At 38.3% G+C, this 25,264-nt stretch overlaps 1 protein-coding gene across 1 annotated transcript; it reads right to left on the bottom strand.

Moving 5' to 3' along the window:
* Nucleotides 1-258: 258 nt before the first annotated feature.
* On the bottom strand, nt 259-1,481 carry LOC143566046 (uncharacterized). Its single transcript, XM_077052835.1, has 4 exons — nt 1,195-1,481; nt 1,060-1,130; nt 696-1,004; nt 259-422 (listed from the first exon to the last, which is right to left on the bottom strand). The coding sequence occupies exons 1-4, from the start codon at nt 1,479-1,481 to the stop codon at nt 259-261; spliced, it is 831 nt and encodes a 276-aa protein (XP_076908950.1).
* Between the last annotated feature and the right edge of the window lie 23,783 nt (nt 1,482-25,264).

The following is a 25,264-nucleotide window of genomic DNA, read 5'->3' as shown; positions in this document are numbered from 1 at the left end:
TTTTGATGCACTGGCCTGAAAGAGCTATCTATACCAAGTTTATGAGTAATGATAGATTTAGAGATATCTGTCATATCCTCATGTTTCAAGGCGAAGGTGGAAGCTCTTTTCTTTAAGAAGGATATCAATCCTTGCTCGATATCCTCAGGCATACCTGATCCTAACAAAACTTTGATCTCGGTATCCTGAGGATCCAAGGATACTTCCTTCACATCTTGTCCCTAGCTTGCACGACCTCCCCTGGTTGTTCTGTTATTGCTATGCTGGAGTAGGTTTTGCAGCCGACTTCATTGATGATGCATAACAATCTTTTGCGTCTTGTTGGTCACTTTCTATCTTGATAACTCCCCAAATACTTGGAAGTTTTACACATTGATGGTATGTTGAGGGTACCGCCTTCATCTCACGGATCCAAGGCCTGCCTAAGATCATATTACAACAAGATAATGAGTCAATAACACAAAATTTGTGTAGAGAGTTTACTCCCTCTACGCATATTGGAAGTTTGATATCTCCCAATGTATTCTTGGTCTCTCCACTGAATCCTACAAGGACTGAGGATCTCGGAATAATCTCAGATTCTGAGATATCCATTTTCTTCAAAGAATCAAGTTGGATGATGTTCACGGAGCTCCCGCCATCAATAAGTATCCTACGCACAAAACAGTTAGCTCTACTTAAAGTAATTACCAAACCATCATGGTGGGGATCCTGAAGATCACATCGATCCTCTTCTTCGAAGGATATAGTCCTTTGGGTAGTCAACGTGGAGGTACGGAGAGGTCTCTCTCCATTATCCATCTTTGTTTCTCTGGCTCGTTTCTTGGCCGTTGAGTATGAAGTTCCACAGATGTCTGATCCTCCAGAGATAAAGGCAATGACCTTTGCTCCGGGTGGTGGAGAAGCCGCCCTTTCAGGTATCTTGGTAGGATCTTGACTCCTGTTTTTGTTATTTCCAAACAGCTGTTTCATGTATCCTTTGCTGAGTAGGTATCCTATTTCTTCTGAAGTGCGATACAATCATTAGTGCGATGGCAAAATTCTTCGTAGTATGCACACCATTTGGACTTGTTTTTGCCGGATCTGGACTTTTCATTTTTCTTGGGCCATCTAGCCTTGTTACCTCAATCCTGCATGGCACATATCACACCACTTATATCAATGTTAAAACAATATTCAGAAAGTCTAGGATACTCCTCATCATCTTCGTCTTCTTCCATAGCATTTATCCTGGGGCTATCTTGTTTGGAATAAGGCTTAGGTCTAGAAAATTTTGGTGGTGAGTCTGATTTTCTGTTGGTAAACTCGTATTTTGGTACGATCAAACTCCCATGAGTTCTTTTGTTATCCTCCAGTCGTATGTATCTCAAGGCCCAATTCCTAACTTCATCGAGATTCCTACATGGTGTCTTGACAAGATCGTCATAGAATTGAGAATTCTTCTTTAATCCCATCTTGAGAGCTTCAACAGCAGCTGCCATATCCAGGTTGGGAATGTCTTAAGCTTCCCTGCTAAATCTGGTTATGTAATCCCTTAAAGATTCATTATTATGCTAAACTATTCTATACAAATCATCTGTTAGTTTCTCAAAAGATCTACTACAAGAAAACTGATTATTAAACAAATTAATTAAATAAGCAAACGAGGTAATAGTATTGGAAGGAATACTCAATAGCCATTTGAGAGCCGGTCCCGTTAGTGTTGAACCAAATCCTTTGCATAAAAAAGCTTCTTTGATGTCAATGGGGATGGGGTTAATCTCCATCCTTTCCCTATACTGGGCTATGTATTCCTCAGGATCCGTAGTGCCATCATATAACTTCATGCTAGGAGTTTGGAATTTCTTAGGGATCTCCACGTAGCATATGGGCTAGGTGAATCTGGATAACTTGTGGGCTTCCTAAGGGGACCTCCACTATCAGACGTATTATCCCAAGGATATTGGAGATCATATTCTTCATTTTTTGCAATTTTCTCGCTATCTCGAGGGATATCCCTTATCCTGCACAGATCCACGGTTAGTGTATAAATTGGCATTAAGTAAATTGTTACCAAGATCGTGGCTAGGCATATAGTATGCTGAGCTATGATGACTTGTAGCTCCAGTGAAAGTGGCTTCAGGATACGGTGGCGTTTGCATAGGGATATCATCCCCAACATGCACTTCCGAGGACACTATGGGAGGTTCTAATGAGAATAAGCTGGCTGGCATGGTTGGACGAGGCGGCATGTTGATGGAATCTGGCCTCTTAGGTTTGAATAGTTCCAAGGATATCGGAGGATAATTGCCCCAGTATCCTGGCTGTTGCTTAGATGGAGCCCTCGTTGACTGTACCCCCGAGGATCTGTAATTCTGGAGGATAGATGATCCTGGAGAATCAAAATCAAAGGCCCTGGGCATGATTGGAGTAGCCTCCTACCCTGGCATTTTTTTGATCCCTTCAATCTCTTTGAATAATTTCAATGTAACGCCCGCTAATTTTTCGGTTTAAGGATTTTCAGCATGTAGAGTATGTATGTTTCTCGGGAGTTATCCGGCATCATAAGAACTGATTATCTATACCGATCATAAGAGCTTAAAGTATTTATTCGAACAAAAGGAACTGATTATGCATCAGCGCCGATGGTTGGAGTTGAGTAAGGAGTATGATCTGGGGATTTTGTAGCGACCCGTTCCGTATGAAGGCCGCTCAAGATCGCCAAAAGTCCTATGCAGATAAAAGGCGAAGACCTATTGTGTTTGAGGCTGGGGATCGGGTTATGTTGAAAGTTTCTCCTTGGAAGGGTATTATCCGTTTTCGTAAGAGAGGGAAGCTGAGTCCGAGGTTTATTGGTCCGTTCCGTATATTGTCCCGTGTTGATGAGGTAGCGTATAGGTTGGAATTGCCCGAAGAGCTCGCGGGGATTCATCCTACTTTTCACGGGTCCCATTTGAGGAAATGTTTAGGGGATGAAGAGGCCCATGTGCCTCTTGATGATATTGAGCTTGATAGTAAGCTAAACTACGTTGAGAAACCTATTGCTATACTTGACCGTCAGGAAATGCGTCTGAGAAATAAAGTGGTTAGGCAGGTAAAGGTGCAATGGAGGCACCGTAGGGGCTCCAAGGCTACTTGTGAGTCCGAAGGTGAGATGATGAAACTCTATCCGCAGATGTTCCTGTCGCATCGGGATTCGGAGACGAATCCCACTGTAAGGGGGGTGGACTTGTAACGCCCGCTAATTTTTCGGTTAAAGGATTTTCAGCATGTAGAGTATGTATGTTTCTCGGGAGTTATCCGGCATCTCTCGTTGACCCGACCATCTCCCAGGTACGTTAAGTCATCTAATATTTCCTCTCAAGTTGCCATATGCCTTAAACTAGAAGGGCTAGTGTGTAACGTATTTGTTTATAACATAAAAAAGTAATAAAAACCTAACCCTAGCCCCATTCTGTCCGATCGGCAGCTTCTCTGCCCCCCCCCCCTATGATTTTTTTCATTTTCTGGCCAAGTCTTGAGCGTAAAACATCAATTAAAGGTTAGTCTAACATCCATACAAGTCTTTTTCACCATTTAACCCGTTATTGAACACGTTAGAGTTGAGTTTTGATGATAACAGTTTGCTGACAGATTCGTATACGTTTATTGTAGGGTCTGTAACGCGATGATAATCCATTTTTTTGATCGATTCTTGATTCCATGATGTTCTACTTTGATTCTAGTTTCCAGAAAGGTATAATATGTAATTTTTGGACGAGATTTGAATGGTTTTTATGAATTTATAAAATCGAGTGTCAAAGCTGATGCGGGATGACGGACTCTGGTCTGTCTTCCCGACATCATAACTCTTTTTCAACAAGTCCAAATTAGGTGGTTCCACTTATGGAATTTAATATTTTGAGTTAAGAATCAAACCCAATTGGAATCGTTTAATTTGGTTCGGTAATGAATTTTATAAAAATAAAACCATTTTGTTGCGCACTGAAATAGCTGCACGTATCTTGCTGTGTTGGAGGAATTTTTATAATTTTTTTTGTCTACTAGAAAAATATAATAAAAATATTTTTATTAATCTAAGACATTTATTAAAGTCTGGTAAAAAATTAATAATTTATTTCAAAGGTTATCCTATGTAATTAAATGCATCTTCGCATGCTAAAATCTGCACGTTTTACTTATTATTGATCGATAGGTTCGTTTTAGGATTAACCGGTGGATATTCAATGGTGTTCTTTTCGAGTCTATTTGAAGTGTGGTTTTTGCACCTAGATCTTCCTAGGTATTTCTAGTATAACATACTGAAGTATCGTGTTCATTGGTGTTCGTTAGATTGGTCAACTAGTTGTAGCTTGATTGTTAGTGTTCGGTTGACTAGAATTGTCGTTTGGTGCGTTTAACACGAGAGTTGAAGTGATTAACGACCAATTCAGCTCGGGGAAACTCGGTTTGATGTACGGGCTGTTCAAAATTCATTTTTATAAGTTATGGGGCTGAATTGGTTGTCGGTTACTCCAACGGGTCGGTACAACGCGCAATTATGTTAATTGAATAGTTGGTGCGTTGTACTTGCGGGTTATCAACCCATTTGACTCGTGTGGCGTCGTGTGGACTTGTTGGCCGTGATTCTATCATAATGGGTCCACACGGGGCTGAGTTGGATCTTAACGGCCTAGACGACTCCTAAACGCGCGTGTTAGTGTCACCTAGTGCTCCCGGGGGGAAAATTTGGAATTCTTTATTCCCAGGAGTACCTAAGGGTCGTTTTGGTGAATATGAGACCTCGGGGGTTGTTGTGATTAAGTTTGATGAGGTCGAGGGTTTAGGTAACTCGAACCATGTTAGAACGTCTCGTAGGATAAACGAGTCATCTTGATGTCATTAGTATTGATTGAATGTAAACAGACAGGTGTTTTAGTTTTGGGATTTCCTAGGGATTCTCTAGCTCGTGGTGAATCCGCGTCTTGTGTCAGGTGAGTTCATAATGCTCCTTTTAACTCTTTTAAGTTTTGGGCTAGCATGCACACTTAAACGATTTTTCTTGATGAAACGTTTAAACTATTTTATATAGGCTTGCTAGTATATAGTTGGCCTTGGGATGTTATAGTATGTGTATGTATATATATATATAAATTATTGTATGGCCTATATTTGGTGATGTTGTAGTCGTATCGACTACTGATGTTACGTATGCCTACTTTGTGTTTGCATGCGTTGATGAGATGTTACGTGTTTGGGTTGTACATTTGTTCGACCCTGATGTTATTACTTGGATGTTATATATATATTTATATATATAGGGATGTACTTATAAGGATGTTTATATATATATATATATGTATGTATGTATGTATGAGAATGATTATTTATCAATGATGATGGCTTAACCGATGTATTCTTTCTACTTTAAAACTTTTGGAGTGACTATCATGATTATTATTTACTGATGTTATTTATTTAAAACTTGAACTCACTCAGCTCAAGCTGACTTTGTGTGCATTTTAGTGTGAGTTTCAGGTTAGGAAGATGATACCTTATCACTTGGACGTGTACGAAGCTACTTGGACGGTGAAGGGCATACGTGGATGGAATATTTTATTTTTGAACATTTTAATTTAAAAAGTTTTATAAACATAATTGAATTGGTTTTGGGCAATATTCCCGGAATTTTTGGGAACTTATTTTATTAGTTATGTTTTCCGCTGAATTATATTATGAGATGGTTATTTTAATGAAATGAATTGTTTTTAAGTTTAATTATTTTTACGAGTGTTTTAAATGAATAACAACTGTGGGGTTCCCGGGGTTCGGGGCCTTACATTCAGATTGGTCTTTTCTTGCAGCTCTATGTGAGTTTTTACCTGTTTCATCAAAAAAAGAATATCACTGTTAGAAATAACCGGATCTACCCGTGTAGAGGTTCCCGAGTATGTTGGAATTTCTCCTCTGGGCTGAGTGCTTTTCTTTGGAATTGGCGGAGGACCAGGGTTGATATTTGAAGCAGTGCTGACCACTTGAGCAAAGATGGAACTGTTGCAGCTTTCTCTTTGGATCGTGCTACAGAGCACTGCCAATTCTAGTTTGATTGTTGTGTGTGTTTTGTAATCCAAAGATTAGCTCTATTTATACAAAAAATAAGCTAACTAAGTTCCCTATAAATCAGGAAAAGCTATACTAAGTCCATTATAGCTGTAACTTTCATGAAGCACGTTTTATATACGACTGTTAAGAGTGGTTCGAGTCTCCAGGAAAACATGTGAACGTTGTATGACCTGGTAAACACTAAAGAAAAGAGATTGAACCGTTAGTATAACAATGTATTAAGGATACCTGTTGCTTGGGAGGATACTGTATCCTGAATACATCGCCTGTTTAGGATACTGAAAATTCGACGCCTAACAACAACTATTTTAGTTGTCGCCATTATTTTCATTGATTCTTCAAAGATGTTCAACCACATCCAATTGAAGACTATGATTTGCATATCATTTTCGTGTTTTTAATAAAATATCAAGTTTTTCATCGTTGTTTAGTGTTGAGACCGGCTCCGGTACATCGTTGTACTCGTCTTAACAGTTAGCTCTACCAGAGTCCTCCAATATCATATTATGTAAAATGAAGCATGTCACACCCCAACCGAACGGCGAAACATGCCGGGATGCGACATAATTTGTGTCATCGCTCAAAGACACTAAGATAAATATAAAGTGTCAATATCTAATTTATTTATTCAAATCATCATACATGAGAGTTTCACAACAAAGTCACTTAAAACAATTAGATCATACTAAACAAATAAATTGTTCTTTATTTTATTAAATCCTAAGGTATAATTAGTGTCGTCAAGTTTTAATCATCCCATGTAGAAACATGCGATATGTGTAAAAATAGATATATTTGTCAACATAATGTTGAGCAAGTAATCACAATTTGAAGTATATACATAATACTAAAATCAATAATTCCTTGCGATAATGTGCATTACTTTAACTAGCATAACAATTAAATAAAAATTGTCTTTTCACCCGAATCACATAGATAACGAGGTACTTTGATAGCGTATGATCATATTATGAGGATGGGGATGAGGATGAGAATGAGATACCAACCAACCATAAAACTGTAAACACATAGTTAAAGAGCATGTAGCAACTAATCGAGCAATATCACATTATGTAGATAATGGAATTGAGTTTATAATGTACTTGAGTAAATAAATAAACCTGAGTTTTGTGTACGCATAAAGCCCCCAAAACAAAATAGAGAAAAAGTGGGCTGTGTTACTCACCTTATAGTGGTAGGCGAGTGAAGTGAGATGAGGATGCAAAATAAGCGAGCTAAGCCAACTCACGAAAAAAAAACTAAAATTCTCACAGATTATAATATACTTAAAACAAGGTTTTAAAAACTAGAATCTCGTGAAAACTCAACACAGTTCTCAAGTTATGAGAAAAACAAGATTTAAGCGAGCTAAGACGGGTCAGAATCCGAACAGTGAATTTAGGGTCGGGTTCTAGTCCGTCAAATGTAAAATTTGATAATAAAACTAAAACTCTTCTAGAGAAAAAGCTAATACGAGCTGGCTGCTTAATGATGCTCCAACGTTTATTTAATACTTTGAATGCCTTTTTGATGCCTTTCTTACTGAATCAGTTTTTTTCTTGAAATATTTACGTTTATCATCATCCAGGCGACCGCTTTATCTATTAGTGTAGGACCATCACAATCACCCGAATGATGTTGACATTCCCAAGCAAGCGGACGGGCTTCTCATGGCCAGTGTGTGCAGTCGAGGCAACCAAGCATCTCGGGAAAACCTCGTATATTATTTGTGTGTCACCTTGCGTCGACCTCCTCAAATATTGTTTACCAGAAATTTCAATAATACTTAATAATATTAATAATAATTTTAGTAAATTTAACAATAAAAATAATACGATTTAAAAAATAATTAAAATAACGTATATTATAATAACCTATACTCACCTTTGTAGAATAGGTGAAGGGCCTCGTGAGCCACTTTTTCTGACGTTTGTTAATACTCTTTCAGGGCGTCACTCAAAGTTTCGTATGTCAGTTGACGAACTGCCGCCACACATTTTTGCAAAGGAGAAAATCCTAGTTAACGTCTCGCATCTTCCTTTGGTTGGAAATAAATATACTCGCGTTCTAAATCACCAAAAATTCATAAAAATAATTGGTCACTCATTCGAATATGGCAATGAATTTTTCCAAATCAAAAATTGGGTTTGTGGAAATGTAATCTCTTATCAATTGGTCATGAGCACCCTGATGATCCCGTTGAAGCACCGGTTGTCTTGTACATGGTTGTGTGCTTTCGCATTGATCAACAAATAGCAGAGCCGCCTCTCGAACCATAGAAGATATCACTTCATCCTCTGAATCCTAATCGGGAAGAGTGTTTGGTTAGGGGTAATAATAGTTTGGTGTAGAGTCGGTTGACAAAGAAGACTCGAAGTCCATATTTTGGAGAAAAATTAGAAGTATAGAGAGGAGAATGAGATGTTTTGATAGTTTGTTAAATAAAGGGGGGGTTGTGTGTGCATATATAGGGTTAAGTTATCGTACAGTAATATCTTAGCGTGAAACAGGTACGCGAATCACGCTCAAGGCCATTTACAAAATGCTCAAGCCAAAAAGAAAACACTCTAAACCAAACAACAAGAATCGCTCAATTGAATTCCAAACTCTAATACGATCAAAGCATAAAATGAAACGCTCAAGGAAAAACCAGTTACGCTTAGGTAAAAAATGGATTCAATTTAAGATCCATATGTGTTTGTTTTGATAAATTGATGATTAATTTGATCAATTTCGAAGTTTAATTGATCAATTGCTAACACAATTGCTTAAAACAAACCCGCGAACAAAGGAGAGTGGCGTTGCGTTTTTCCGGTGAGTTGTTGGACACTCGTTGTCGACGCATGTGACGATGACGAGGAGTGTTGATGTCTGCGAGTGGTGGATCGGTGGCGTTTGAGATGGCAACGGCGATCGCTGGGCATAGGAGGGTGATTTTAGGGTTTTGCGTGATTTTTTGAATTCAAGGGGCAGGAAAGTCGCGCACCTATTATCTGATAAGGGATTATTGTATTCTATCTTTTATTTTTGTATTCACACACACACACACACATATATATGTATAAAGGAAAAATGGAGCTTTTTTAATCAAACGATAATATTACCATTGAAAAAGGAGGGCCCACACACCACCCCCATTACCACCCCATTAACAGGACACCGCCCACCCCTTTACTGACCCCCCTTAACCGCCCTGACACGGTGTTCCTCTCCCACTACCGCCCGACACCGCCTGTAACATCTCGGATTTTTCGTATTTGTATTCGTTTATGTTTAAACCGATTCGGGAATGTAATTCGGATCTTTCAAACTATTTGAAACTCGTATTTATTGGTATTTAACTTGGTTTAACGTATTTTATAATTTCATAACTTTTAATCATGCCAAATAGTCCTTAACAACCTTTAAAATCGCTTAAAACGGCTAAAAATCTTGTTTTCGGGAACTACATGGACTAGTTTTGCCAATTCTTTTCTATTTTCTATTAAGTTAATGAAACCTAAACTCCAAGAAATGCTATGGGAGGTCCAATTTTGTTTTATTATTGTCCAAACCGAAATATCTATGTTAGTTTACCTGATTTTGTCATTAATTAATTATTCAGTTTTCTAAACAAGGTATTTCCTAATAGATAAGCCTTAACCCTTAATATTTAAACAAGCCATATCATAAAACCGTAAACTATTACTTCAATACTAGCCACCATCTCTACAATCCACGAAAGTCCCTTTCTCCATTGCCGGTTTCTTCAATTTCTTCAAGTTCTTCAAGCCTTCGTTAACTTTCAAGCTTCAAGACAGTTTTGCCTCGATTATCTCTTGTTCCATTCATCATTGGGTAATTTGTCTTATGTGTTTTTGTATATTTTTATCCACTTAAACAAAGCCCTCAATCAATTTCAATGATTGAGGGAGTTTCATTGGTCAATTGATTTCCGACCCGTTTAAGAGCGTATTGGTCAACAAAGTTGACGAATCGATTTCTATCACTTCTATTCGGAATTGGTCCATAAGACTTTTATTTTTATCTTGAGATTTGAGTGTACTAAAAAATCCCAACTCCTGACTCGCTGTTTGAATTCTGGTCAGTACCAGCTCGCTTATTTACTGAAAATCTCATAACCGGAGTTCTAGATATCCGTTTGGATTGATTCCAGCAGCTATATTCTCGGTTTTCGCTCTATTTTATTTTGTATAAGTCTCAGGTCTGTTTGGATCAGAAAACCTGTCATGGTAAGTTTGCTCGATTATTCTATCTCTCGGTTTATTCGCTTAATCATCAAGGTGAGATATCATTCCCCTTTTTATTTTACGGTTTTTAAACATTATGGAGACATATGCGTCCTAATACTTACTTTTATATTACATACATACACAAAACTATCAAACGAATGATTGTGTGTATTCAATCAAATGTTATTTGTTACTTGCTTATGTGCTTACATTCTATCATATTCGGAGAGGTCCATCATAATCACATTATAGTATGATCATACACCGTTCTAGTATCCATAGCTCGTGTTCTAGAGGCACGGTCAACCGACAATCACATTTGTATGCTAGTCATAGTAGCCATAACATTGTTCGTGAGGCATGGTCAACTAACACACTATTTGCTCACGGTTTTTGATTGATTATTACTCACATTATTTTGTTTATGCATTTATCGTTTATTATTTATTTATTATATATTATTATTAGTGTCAAAACTGATGATTATCTCACCAAATACGCGTTGTTGACAAATCTCTGTTTATTTTCTACGTATATGCAGCTTATTAATTGATTTGAAGTTAAGGTGAAGAACACGTAGAGAGACCTTAGACAATAAAATAAAAAATAGTTACATTTTATTTTGTTTTGACAATTTGTTAAACTTTGTGTACTTGATTGAAATTTGAAATAAATAAATTAATTAGATATTATCATATTTTATATTGTACAATAGTACCTTGTGAACAGTGAATCACGGTCGCACCCTAGCATTTCCGCCTTAGGTTGAAGTGAGACAGATTGGTATTAGAGTCGAATGTTATAAGATAGGTGGTTAGAAAATGTCCTAGAAATGTGCTTAGGACCATATACGTGCCTACTTAATTGCCTTATGTGCTTATTATTATGTATTTACAACTTACTTAGATTGTTTATCTATTTTACTATTTTAATGTTGTTCACACACAAACTCTGAGACTATGTTTCCCTCTCAAATATTTTTAAATTTCTTTATTTAATAAATTTAGTAGATTATTTTTATTTCGGGAAATTCCTTATGAATTCCCTTGTTTTGTTTTTACTCTCGCACCTTAAAGCATGTGAATATGACATGTTCTTGTAGTAATTGTAAGGGGGAGAGAACTGTGAGTCGGGCCATCGCAAAAAGAACCCAAGGTAAGACGTTATTTCTTACCTGGAGGATAACCTAACCACAGTACTCGATCTTATAGGCCGAAGCAAAACAAATGTCATATGACCGGAACTTTAACGGTCAACGTAACAATGTGACGGTTACATTCCTTTTTGTAAAACTGAATTTACGGTGATTTCAAGGCTAAATTTGTATCATCACAAAAACATTTGGTCTAATTTTGACAAATAATAAATATGAGGGATCAAAAATATTCATGGTATAATTAACGAATAAAATAAGACAAAGAAATGGAAGTAGCTTATGCTGGGGAATGAAGTAAGGAGACTCCATCCCACATGGAAAGTGGTAAAGAAAATAAAACACTTAATAAGGAGGGAACTTTCCATGATAATGTTTTTATGTGGCTGACCACTCTCCCTAGTCCTAGCGGAGGGTGCGAAGCACCCGACGCGAACGCGCACGGGCTCGGGCTCAGGCTCGGGCATGGGCTCAGGCTCGGCCACGGGCACGGGCTCGGGTGAAGGGCGATGGGCGCAATGTGGCGCTTTGATGGCACACTTTGCACTTCGCATCGCCGTGAGTCGCTTAAGAGCTGCCTTTGTATTTTTGGATGATGAGACGAAATCAAAATATGGCAAGTTAGCTAAAGATCAGGGACTAAAAATGGAAGATTTGAAATTTTGCATCTGCATCTCGAAGAATTTGGTCTTGCATCTTCGCGCTACGTGAAGTTGCAATCACCAACAATCGACAAGTGGCGACACGTCATGGGGCACGTGTCACCACGAGGTGACACGTGGAAGGCCATAGTGACACGTGGCAAGCCTACATGGCGACTCACCAGGCCTATTGCATCTTCGCGTGTCGCGAAGATGCTTTGCGTATCACGAAGTTGCAGCTTTCTGCCTATAAATAGGGCAGCAATGGGGGGGGGACCTCTCATGCATTCTCACACTCCAAAACACACACATAACCTCGATAAGCGTGCCACAACCCTGACATGCCGATATCTCGATGATTATTGCCTCGAAGTGCGTACTAGAATTCTTCCAAGTTGCTCCCTCGACTTTCCTCCAAGTAGAAATGCGGTCAAATTAGAGCATAGAAAGTTCATATAATAAGCCATACAAGGTAGAGATTCTGCCCGGTTATTATATTTTAAATGGCTTAGACCCTAGTCGGGGATATAGTCCATACCTTGATTATACAATAAAGTGAGAAAATAGATTTTTATAAGTCAAGATTATAAATGAAATATTATTTTTCTTTTATATATAAATATTTTTATAAACATTTCTTGCTATAAAAGAAACTTGAAATATACGTTACTTTATGAAGAAGAAAACATAGTTATAGATAATTAACAAAAGAAAGGACTAGAGGTCCTTATATTTTACAAAAGAGAAAATGTCAAGGTAAAAGTTATGCAATCAGACTAAAGGTCTGAAGCTAGATCATTGATCAAGTACTTATAAAACGTTATTCTCTTACTATAGGTTCGAGGTAACAAGACAAATAAGTGAGAAACACCAAAAAAAAAGAAAGGTGAATACGTCCAACTTTTTATAAAACAAGTCTGTGAATGTTTGCATGGGATTATATCCCTAAAACTTTATACACAAAAGTAATCGCTGGCCCTCAGGCTATTGTATACGTTTGTTTGGATCCTTACATATGTGGGTAGACGGTGGGCACATCGCATCACACTTTTTAATGCCTCCGCCACGTTGGGCCGGACCTAAGTAATGACCGTGAGGGGATTATCTCGTGCATATTAGTAATTGATAAGTCCTCGATGCCGCGGTATCGCTGAGAGTTTTCAAGTAATACTGAATGTTTATAATAGTAAATTTGACTTGGTTATTTCCTAAGCTACGATGGGCTGGGTCATAAGATACCCGAGGGGATAACTAAGTATTAAAATATTTTGTGTCAGCGTGTTCACCAGCATGTGCTGCTGACGTATTTTTATATCTGTTTTATAGGTAATGGAGAGTAGGTGTTTGGAGATGATGGATAGCCGTTAGACGATCTGATGGCTCAATGGACGTTTATTATTAAAATAAAGTAAATCATGGTTTTATTATCCAAACACTTTTGTACAAATTAACGGGTGTTTTAAAATCCCGTTTTTCAAATTTAATAACATTTTATTAAATCTTCCGCTTTACAACCTTAAACTCTGATATATTTACAAAACAAGTACCAACTTATGAGTCACAAGCCTAGGTCCTATGTCGGGGTGTGACAGGGTTGGTATCAGAGCCAACGATCTTAGCGAATTAGGTATATAAGTATACCTAAGCTTTGATCAGAGATAAGTTTTAAGATTTATTATATATTATTATATATGGATAAGATAGGTTGGTATTCTTTCTTATCCCTTATTATTCTAATCCTTATAGATGTCAACATTCAAAAAGATGATGGAGTCCTTCTATGAAGAAATGAGACAGGCAGGCTATCCGGAACCCATCATTCCTTCCAATGGTGAAAGTGATGACTTCTACACTGACTTCTTCAACCAAGACAGGCCCGTCATATCAGTGGTCCCATTCCCAGGCACAGAACAAATGTCCATCAACGTACCAAGTGACCCGCTAACCTTGGGAAATCATCCTTCCGATAAAATGGAGGTTGACGAGCTAGCTAAGTCTAATCCCAAGGAGGGTACCCCAAGCTGGATGCAGATTTACTCTGACCCAAGAACCCCAGTCTATAACCCCACATATTCTCCTCATGATGTAGTTTCAGGTCCATCAAGAAGACCCAAAATGAGAGTGATGCAACCTTTCGAAAAAGTGACCATTCAGGTTGATGTGAATGAAGGAAATATGGAAGTAGAACCAGAAGAAGATCACGAAGAAGAAGTCGAGCCAGAAGAGGAATCAGAGGAAGAACTAGAAGAAGAATCAGAAGAAGATCCGGAAGAAGATCCAGAGGAGGAAGCTCCAAAGGAAATGAGCATTGATGAGAAGAGCCATGAGGTGCAAAACCATCTAGGATGAGAAGAGCCATGAGGTGCAAAACCACCCCGTTGTTTCACATGTCCCCTCATTATGATCTGCAAGATCCGTATGTCCAAGCACTTACAAATGGTTTTCCACTCTACACTGGCGTTGTTCCAACCATCTTAGAACAAGAAAACGAGATAAGGCAACAAGAAGAGGCTGCGGAAGCTTTTCATAACATGCCATTTGAATCCAGTCCACCACCGCCGTATCCAAGGAATCACTATGGACATAGTCATGATGGGATACCGTGATCCACCGCCCCAATACGGATATCCAAGTTTCATCCCTCAGTCCCAAGAAGAGCATCTTGATTGGGCATTTCATGAAACCGATGAGTTGCGAAAGAAGATGGTTACAGAGAGTAACAGGAAAGAGAAGGTGGGAAAGAAGCTACTACACAAATGTAGTAAGTTGAATAGAATGATCAATAAATACATGAAGGATTTAAGATCCCACTCTGCTGTAGTCATACCATCTGTTTCCCGCTCCGTTGTAGTTGCACCGTTTGTTTCCCGTTCCGTTGTAGTAGTACTGGTTGTTTCTAGAATAAGTCCGTTGTACTTGTGCTAGTATCGTCTGTTCTAAGTCAATGGTAGTATAAGTGGTCATTGATGTAAGATATTCTCGTTGTGTTATGAATAAAAACTCTTAGTAATGAGTTAATTTCCTTATAATTACGAAATGTCGAAACAAAGTAATCATTCCCAAAATAAGGAAGCTTCAAATGCTAAAAGCAACCAATCAAAAACTGAGCCTGCTCAAGGAAACCATGAGCAGTTGATAACCAAAATGCAAGAAATGATCAACGCCATGAATACCTTATTACCCGTCATGAAAGAAAAATCTGTCCATAAAAGTGAAAACTGACAACCAAGTAAGTTTGTTAAATCCAAAATCCGTCCAATTCCTACCCCTCAAAAGGAAGAGAGTGATCAAGGATTAACCAACGGTGAAGAGTTCCATCAAACCTTTAAAAAGAAGTTAAGGATCGAGGGCTGTTTGTTCAAAGACTTCAAAAATTGTGGGCCAAAGGAATTTTATGGTGACAAAGGAGCCGTTGCAGCCATAAGATGGCTTAAAGAAATGGAATCAATCGTTATAATAAGCAAATGGAAAAAGGAAGAGAAGATTCAGTATACAATGCAAATGTTTAAAGGGGAAGTGTTAGAGAGGTGGAACACTCTATTGATGACAAGAGGTAGGAGAACCATGTATCAGTTGACATGGGAGGATTTTAAGGATCTGGTTTTACAGAATTTTTGTCCGATGCATGAGACTGACTTAATTCAAACCAAGTTTCTCAATCACAAGGTAGTCGGCACTAATTTGAGAGACTACAATACCAAGTTCCAAGAGTATTGTAGGCTTGTGACCCAATTGGTAACACCCGAATCGAGTAAGGTAACCCGCTACATATGGGGTTTACCAAGAGAGATACGAGACATGGTGAGGTCTCATTTGCCGCAGAAAGCTGAATCCGCCATGGAGCTGGCTGGTTATCTGATGAACGGTCTAATCCAAAACAAGGAAGAGGATAAGAAGGAATATGTGACAAATGACAAGAAGGGAAAGGGAAACAACCGTTTCAAGGGAAAATATGTGGACCGGAGGAGGGGTGGTTTTAATTCCAACTACCCGTTTTGCAAGATTTGTAAAAGGTATCATCTGGGTCGATGCTGGTTCGCAATGTCTACATCTGCTATCTGTGATACATACAAAAAGCCAGGGCATGTTGCTGCCGATTGCTGGAAGAAAAAGATGACTTGCTTCAACTGCAAGGAGATAGGGCATCCTGGCTTTGAATGTCCTAAACAGAATGTTGTTGGTAGTGGAGGTACTGGAGGTTCTGGAGGGAGCGGCACCAAAAACGATGGGAAGAAGGGGAATGCTCTAGTCTTTGTACTCCACACCAAGAAGGCCGCAGACATACCGGAAACCATCACTGGTACGTTCTTAGTTAATAACGTTTATGCAAGAGTTTTATTTGATTCTGGTGCAAATCAAAGTTTTATAGATTATAAGTTTTATAGTCTATTAAACAAACCTTTAAGAAAATTAAATAAAACTATAAACGTTGAAACGACCAGTGGTGAGGGAGTTAACATTTCTGAAACGTTAGAAAATGGAAAGATCTTGTTGGCAGGCTTCGCCATCCTTGTAAAATTGCTGCCCATGACATTAGCAGGCTTCGATATAGTTCTAGGTACCGACTGGTTATCCGACAACCATGCCCATATCAATTGCAATAAGAAAACCATAGAACTTCAAGCCCCTGACAAGCGAAATATTCAAATCACGGGCGACAAAGATGCCGGTCATGTTAGCATAATCTCCATGATTAAAGCTAACGAATGCTTAAAGCAAAGATGTTTAGCATTTATGGCTTATGTAACGGAATAATCAAAACCGAAGGAAATCAAAGACGTACCTATAGTATCCGAATTTCCCGACGTCTTTCCTGATGAACTTCCAGGAATTCCACCCAATTGAGAAGTCGAGTTTAGAATATACTTAATGCTTGGAACAGCTCCAAAAGCCAAAACTCCCTATCGTTTGGCTCCGACGGAAATGAAGGAATTGAAGAAACAACTGGATGAATTGTTAGAGAAAGGATTTATTCATCCAAGCTCATCACCTTGGGGAGCGCCGATATTATTCGTCAAGAAGAAAGATGGTTCCATGAGAATGTGTATCGATTACAGAGCCTTGAACAAGGTAACTATTAAGAATCGATATCCGCTACCTAGAATTGATGACCTATTCGATCAATTGCAAGGAGCGAGTTTCTTTTCAAAAATAGATTTACGTTCTGGATACCATCAGTTGAAAGTTCAAGAAGAAGATATTTCGAAAACAGCCTTTTGGACAAGGTATGGACATTATGAGTTCACAGTAATGCCATTTGGACTCACTAATGCCTCAACCGCTTTTATGGACTTGATGAACAGAGTTTGTAAGCCCTATTTAGATAAGTTTGTAATCGTATTCATCGACGATATACTTCTTTATTCTAAATCAGAAGAAGATCACAAAGTTCATCTTAGGATCTTACTTGAGATACTCCGAAACGAGAAGTTATATGCTAAATTTTCCAAGTGCTAGTTCTGGCTGCATGAAGTATAATTTCTTGGCCATGTTATCAATGCAAATGGAATTCAAGTGGACCCCGAAAATATTGAAGCAATAGCTAAATGGGAGATTCCTAGATCACCAACTGAGGTCCAAAGTTTCCTATGTTTGGTTGGATATTTGTAAGTACATACATCTATTGCTTTCGTCTTTGTCAAATGAAGTGAGCAGAGCTTTAAAGGAGCTACAAGGTTGATTATTTTATATGGAGTTAGAATGAAGATATTATTATATGGGGTGATCGAGAATTTGAATACGAGCACGTGGGCGAAAACGACACGTAAAACGGAGCTATAATGAAGAAGTTATGCGCAAAACAGTTTTCTGATTATCTGGAGCATAACATATACGGAGTATATGTTATACGTTGATAACATATACGGAGTATATGTTATAAGTTGAAAACAGATATGCTGGTTGAGGACTTATACGCCAGAAATGTTCCAACCATCCTATAAATAGTGATTTTGACATATGTTTTCATAACTCTTTGGTCCAGAACGTATATGTACTGTTATTTGTCATATCTTGTTGTAAACCTTGAGATATATGAGAAATAGAGAGAATTTAATGAGAAACCTTGTTGTTTTCGATCACGTTTAGGGATTCCACACCTTCACGTTGATTATAGATATGGATCTACGGCTTGTTCACGACACGAACATGTTCCTACAATATTATAGAAGATTCATCGAAAATTTCTCTCGTATAGCAGTTCCCCTAACTTCATTAACCCGAAAGAATGTTAAGTATGAATGGGGAATCAAACAACAAGAAGCATATGATTTACTTAAACAAAAGCTTACAAATGCACCTATACTGGCCTTGCCAGAAGGTACAGAGGATTTCGTTGTATTTAGTGACGCATCTCATTCAGGTTTGGGCTGCGTATTATTGCAAAGAAAGAAAGTAATAGCTTATGCTTCTCATCAATTGAAAGTACATGAAAAGAATTATACAACTCATGATCTAGAGTTGGGTGCCATAATCTTTGCCTTAAAGTTATGGAGACACTATCTTTATGGAGTCAAGTTTATCGTGTACACTGATCATAAGAGTTTAAAGCACATCTTTGATCAGAAAGAACTCAACATGCGTCGAAGAAGATGGATGGAAACCTTAAACGATTATGATTGTGAAATCATCTATCATGAAGGAAAAACAAATGTGGTAGCTGATGCATTGAGCCGAAAAGAACGTGAGAGGCCCAAAAGAGTTCGAGCCTTGAGATTACAGCTACAAATAGACTTAATCGAACAAATCAAGAAGGCTCAGAAGCAAGCAATTGAAGAGAATCATATCTCCAAAGAAAAGCGTAACGGCACCATTGATTCTTTAGTCAAGGGAGATAAGGATATACTAAGACTCGGAAATAGAATCTGGGTACCGATTGTTGGTGGTTTACGTGAAAAGATCATGAATGAAGCTCATAAATTAAAATACATGATGCACCCTGGTAGTGATAAAATGTATCAAAATCTTAAGCCGAACTACTGGTGGAATCGGATGAAGAGAGATATTGCTTTGTATGTTGCTAAGTGTTTAACCTGTTTACAAGTCAAGGTAGAGCATCAAAAGCCTTCAGGTTTGCTTCAACAACCTGAACTTCCTGTATGGAAATGGGAAATGATAACAATAGACTTCATTACAAAACTCCCTAAAACTACCCGACAGCACAATGCTATTTGGGTAATCATTGATAGATTAACTAAATGTGCTCCTTTCTTACCTATCAATGAATCTTATTCTATGGATAGATTGGCACGGATATACGTGAACAACATTGTAGCATTACATGGTGTGCCATTATCTGTCTTATCCGATCGAGAAAGTAGATTTACGTCTCATTTCTGAAATAGATTCCAAAAAGCGTTAGGAACTCAGCTAAATCTTAGCACTACTTATCATCCTCAAACTGATGGGCAGAGCAAAAGAACAATTCAAACGCTTGAGGACATGCTCCGAGCTTGTGTGATCGATTTAGGCGGATGTTGGGGACGATCACCTGCCTCTGATGGAATTTTCGTATAACAATAGTTATCACACAAGTATTCAGGCCACACCATTTGAAGTTTTATATGGAGGAAAATGTAGAACGCCTGTATGCTGGTCCGAAACTGGAGACAATCAAATATCTGGACCCGAGATCGTCCAAGAAATAACGGATAAAGTGTTACAAATACGTGAACGACTTAAGACGGCAAGAGATCGACAAAAGAGCTATGCAGACGTCCGCCGTAAGCCATTGAAATTTCAAGTAGGTGATAAGGTCTTATTAAAAGTATCACCGTGGAAAGGAGCCGTACGATTCAGCAAGAAAGTAAAGTTAAGTCCATGTTTCGTAGGACCATTTGAGGTACTAGAACGAATCGGTATTGTTGCTTATCGCTTACGTTTGCCAGAAGAGATGAAAGGAATACACGTTGTATTTCACGTCTCTAACTTACTGATGTGCTTGAAGTAGTTTAATATTTATTAACTAAATTACCTAAAAATAAACACTAAGTAATACTCTAGACTCTCAAAAACTCAACTAAACTACTAACCGGCAAGTGAACCGATCGACTCTAGTAAAGCTAAGTAAGTCCGGATATCGAACCCATGAGACTCTTTAAATTACGTTTATTAGCTAATTAGACTCGACTACAAGACACAACTTATTATTTATATTTGTTTGGGGGATTTTTTATTTAAAATACTAATTTAATACTATAATTAAAAATTATTTAAGAAAACAAGTAAATTAAACGAAAGAAAAGTTTGTTATTAAAATACGATGATGATGAGAAAACTACCTAGGCTAGACTCCCTTAAATTTCAGTAATGAATTTGACTCGGGAAAATATTTAGTTATGGACTGGGATCGTAAAATAGACACTTAAAAGAAAACCCAAATAGTACCCCTGACCATTCTCAAGAGAAAACCTATGGATTTCTAACAAGTTTAGTGCACACCAGTATTAAAAATCAAGTTCTCTTACGGTCACAGTTGTTTATAATTTTGTTCCTTTATACGAAATCCTACTTTACAGCGCAGAAATCAAAGGTAATTTACTATACTTAATTGATATGACAAACAATAATAAATAATCAACCCTAGACAGACTTCTTACGAAGAACTAAATCTAGCAAGATTAAATAGTAAAGACTTATCAATAATCTATCACTTTACAGATTTTAGATTAGCAGCACACTTAGGTTTATTTAACAATATTATTCCTATGATCTTATCGCGAAATCAAATCATAAAATAATCAAGAACACAAAGTAATTAACCTAATAGCAATCCTATCATATGACAAACAATAATCAAGGAAAACTATGGAACAAAACTCATCAAACAATCCTAAGCATCCATACGCATCAATTAATTACAAGCAAATCTTTTACTAAATCATAAGAAACAAACGTAAATAATCCCAAATCAAATCAAAACATCAAGATAAGTTCATCATAAGCCTAGGCAGTCTATAACGTTTGGCCTAGCTTCTTAAAATTAAACGAAACAAACAAATAAGAATTCATGGTGTAAAATAAACGAAAACGAAAGAAATAATAGATAGAACCCGTGTTCTTCGTCTTCAACTATCACGCGCAACACCGGCTGATTCTTCAACTCCGAAGCTGCCGGAAAATGCTCTCGGGTGCCTCGGGATTCACCAAATTCGGATGTGAGGTTGAGGTATGATTAATGGTGTGTTTAGGGGTCTTTATATAGGCAACAGGGGTCCAAAAATAGGTTAAGTTGGCTAACAAACGAAGTTTCTGGAATCTGGGCACCTTTTCACCACGCCGCGCTGTGCGGCGGGCCTCCCCTCCCCCGTCGCGCGGTGCACTGGCCCAAGGGGGGGGGGGTTTGGTTCGTTTTGCTGGTCCGGTTCACTTCCTGGTTCGGTCCGGTTCGTTTCCTGATGCGTCGGTTCTCCAGTTCGGCTTGTTTTTGCTTCTTTTTCGCCCTCTTTTCACCGAAATTAAATCCCGAAACCTAGGACATATCAATATGTTAGTAATATACAAATATTACAAGAAACCGACGAAAACTAATAAAATATAAACAGGATTAACGAATAATAAACGTTATATCAAATATCCCCACACTTAACCTTTTTTCGTCCCTGAAAAAGTCTCATTGCAACGGGATCAGAATTGTAGAAATACAGTCTAAGAAACATATAGATTATCTTAAAATTTTTTTTAGAAACAACGCAAAAACTGCGATCACCAATATTGTTGTCCATTTAAAACCATGCTTTTGTCTTTACCGGGACAAGTAAGATCCAACTATTATTATTATTTTTATTATATAATATAGTGGAACCCACAGTCAAGACCCGCTTTATTTTAGATTTTACCGGATCAAACCACCCCAACTTGACTTAAACCTCATAATAGTAGATTAAAACATTGTTGCACATTTATCATGAACAGCTAAGACGATCAAGGATATTGTTTATCCACCAAGCAGCCATTAGATACGATTAAGGTTCAATTATTCAACTATCTAGCAAGTGTTCCCCACTACATGACATACCCCCGTTATCAAGCAATACCCCGGACCCATTACCACACGTGATTTTACAAGTTTCCATCTGTCGGTTTACATACGTCGTGTCTCTAGTTGATCCTGTTCTTACTGGTAGGGACGCAAGTAAGAGGACCACGTATGACTAACAGTGGAATGATCACTGGATCATCAAGATTTTACTTCACTGTAATTGATGTAAGTGAGAGTAATGAATGCAGTAAAAATCGGGTTTATGCTTAAAAGCTTTTATTTATGATTTTAAATATCCGAAGATACCCAGATGAACAACCGTAAAAAGACCCGTGGTGTCCGATCCCGAGGCATCCTATCAATACAGGATTTAAGGCTATAAAACCATACGCCTATGAAGTGTTAAACACTAAAACTAGAAATGCAAGTCTTTAAGTTGATATCACCGGCTACACGGTATACTTTAACGTTTAAACCTACCCAAGCATCGTATGATAGCGTATTCAAATTTTCTATAAAATTCATAATTTTCTACAATCAAACTAAAAATGAGGCTTGAGTATGGCAGACTTTTCATCTCGTATTTTATACAGACTCAACATGTTTCCCACTAAAAATCATATTTTTCGATAAAAACCAACTATCAAACTGCCCTTTCATTATCAAGGCTAAGCCTACCGACACATCCCAAGTTAAGTGCGTGTTCTTTATTTATATCTTATTATTAGTAGTTTGAACAACCGATTCCCGATAGGTATCCTTATCTCCCATTTATACGCAAAAATAAACACATTCAAGGGACATTTTTTTCAAAACTTTTTTTTTTATATAAAAACAAGTTAAAAACATGTGTTCCTATCCCCACACTTAAAATTTGCATTGTCCTCAATGCAGGGACGGAACCACGACTCAAAAATTTAAAAACAAAACAAAACCTAAAAATACAAAAATAAAAAAAAAACAAAACAAAGCTACAAAATATAAAGACTAAAAATATAAAAGCAAAATAAAAAGGAAAAGACTTAGCTGGTAGTATGGAAGACTGTCAAAGTGCCAGTCTCGTCGCCATGAATGCTCTCTTCACCAATTCGCTCGCCAGGATTAGTTATCTCATTCTCTCATTTCTGAATAGACACGGTCTCTCCACTCGACGTACCTAAATGAATACACAATAGAATATCTAGAAAATAAAGTCCACTTAGATGTCTTGGAAAACATCACACCAATCCGTCCTCCCTGCCATACAAGTTCAGATAGTAATTATACAGACCAACGAAAATTAAAACAACATAAAAGAAAAATAAAACATAAAAAGATACGGCTCCCCAAGCTCGCTAGGTCCGCACACTTAATATTCATCCTCTTCTTCACTCTGCTCGAATGTCTGATACGGTTCAACTTCCTCAAATTCACGCGAACCCGACCCATAAAACGGCTCACCATATCCATATCAATGACCATAACCATAGCTTCCCGAACCTCCCGGGAAACTCGACCCACTCGGCCCTGACACAGGTGGCTGTCTCAATTAGTCAGGCAGATCAATATGCAACCCAGTCATCAAATGTCTCATATTCTCATCTTGTCTCTGTTGAATCCCATCACATTGCTCATTCACGTAACCCTGTAGGTGGTTGAATCCTGACTCCATCCTATCATATAAAGAATCCAAAGTAAGTACCTCAGGACGGGGCTCACGAACTGGAAGCTGTCTTCCCGGTCTCTCTTGTCTGTGTAATGGCCTCTGATGTCGGGTAGGCAACTCAGCTCGCATCACCGCGGTGACCTTAGAATCAGGAGGTGGAAGCTCCGTAGGACCCAAACGAGCCCCCTCCCATGCTAATGGATCAAAGGGCGCTAAAATCCCAGCCGTCCTCAACTCTCTTATACCAATAAACTCAACCACCGGCCCACATGTCAAATATTCCTGATCATATTTCTCAAAAACACCCAAGTTCTTTGCCAACAATGTCACATATGGGCCCATATCTAGCTTTGATCTCTTTTGAGTACCTCCCCTTCGATTTCGATGAAACGACCAAGCCAACACACTCGCCACATTAACAGGCCTTTGTTCAACCATAACCAATAAACAGAACAAATCCAACCAATTCACTTTATTGTCACCTGACCCTCGCCCAACCAAAGTGGTACATAGAATTTTATGAACGTACCTTAAAACCGGGTCACGAATGTCCGATGTGACCATACTTCCTGAAAATAGAGAAACTGCAATATTTCCCCAAAAAGCAGCCAAATCCGTGCTGGTCAAACTAAAGGGCTTCTTATTTCTAAACGCCCCTCTAAGACTTGTGTGAAACTCAACCGAATTAACTTCATTTTCTATGTAAAATCCACTCGGCACCTTAAACTTGGCATCGTCATCTCGTGTAACACCCGTCAAACTTCCGGATTAATGATTTAGCGCGTGTAAAGTATGTATAACTCTGGGGACTTAACCGACGTTTCTCAGAAGCCTTTACGTCATCCCGGTACGTTAAAGAACCTAACTTTTCCTTCCATTTTGCCTTACACTTCAATCTGGAGGGACTGGAGTGTAAAGTATTATGTTATAACATAAACTAACCCTAACCACCCCCATTGTTGCGATCGGCAGGAAGAAGGGAACCAAGACCCACGAATTTTCTATTTGCAGCCAAGTTTAAGCCTCAGAACTTCAATTCAAGGTATGTACTACGATTCCCCAAGTCTTTTACACGTTAATTGATCCTTATATTGCGCGTATTTATCGAAAAACGTCTTGTTGTAGGCTAACGGGGTGGCTGCCCAATCGAGCTTTTTCGGGGCTGTTTTGAGTGAGTTTTTCACATCAAAATCCCACTAGGTATGACATGTACCTCATATTATAATTTCATGGCCAATGGAGGTGTTTAGGTCGGTCAATCGATTTTAGTTCTAAAACTGGGGTTTACCGGGTGTAGGATTGACAATTGTTGAGTTTGATGCGTTAATTGATCGGATGACCGACCGAATCAGTTTCTACATCCCTAGGGGGGTTTAAGGTCTGTGGAAAAATTAATTTTTTGATGCTCGGGGCTGTTTTGGTTAGTGCTTCGTCAACCGATTCGGCGGTGCGCGAATTTTCGTTTAAATGTTAAATTGAGAGTGGTAAAAAGGAACCGTCAACCCTATCAACTCAGGTGACATAATCATGATG

Source organism: Bidens hawaiensis, unplaced genomic scaffold (assembly GCF_021521415.1).
Source record: "Bidens hawaiensis isolate Kalapana, Puna unplaced genomic scaffold, B.hawaiensis_p1.1 tig00022678_1, whole genome shotgun sequence".
NCBI lineage: Eukaryota > Viridiplantae > Streptophyta > Magnoliopsida > Asterales > Asteraceae > Bidens > Bidens hawaiensis.
Note: the sequence above shows the minus strand (reverse complement) of the source record. Positions and strands in the feature narration are given on the sequence as shown.

What these genes read in the sequence shown, in the direction of transcription:
- LOC143566046 (XM_077052835.1), bottom strand. Translation starts at nt 1,481, where the DNA reads ATGGCAGCTGCTGTTGAAGCTCTCAAGATGGGATTAAAGAAGAATTCT. An exon ending in GAAGACGAAGATGATGAGGA is followed by an intron (nt 1,131 to 1,194) that starts GTATCCTAGACT and finishes TGTGCCATGCAG; the next exon opens with GATTGAGGTAACAAGGCTAG. An exon ending in GGCAAAAACAAGTCCAAATG is followed by an intron (nt 1,005 to 1,059) that starts GTGTGCATACTA and finishes ATCGCACTTCAG; the next exon opens with AAGAAATAGGATACCTACTC.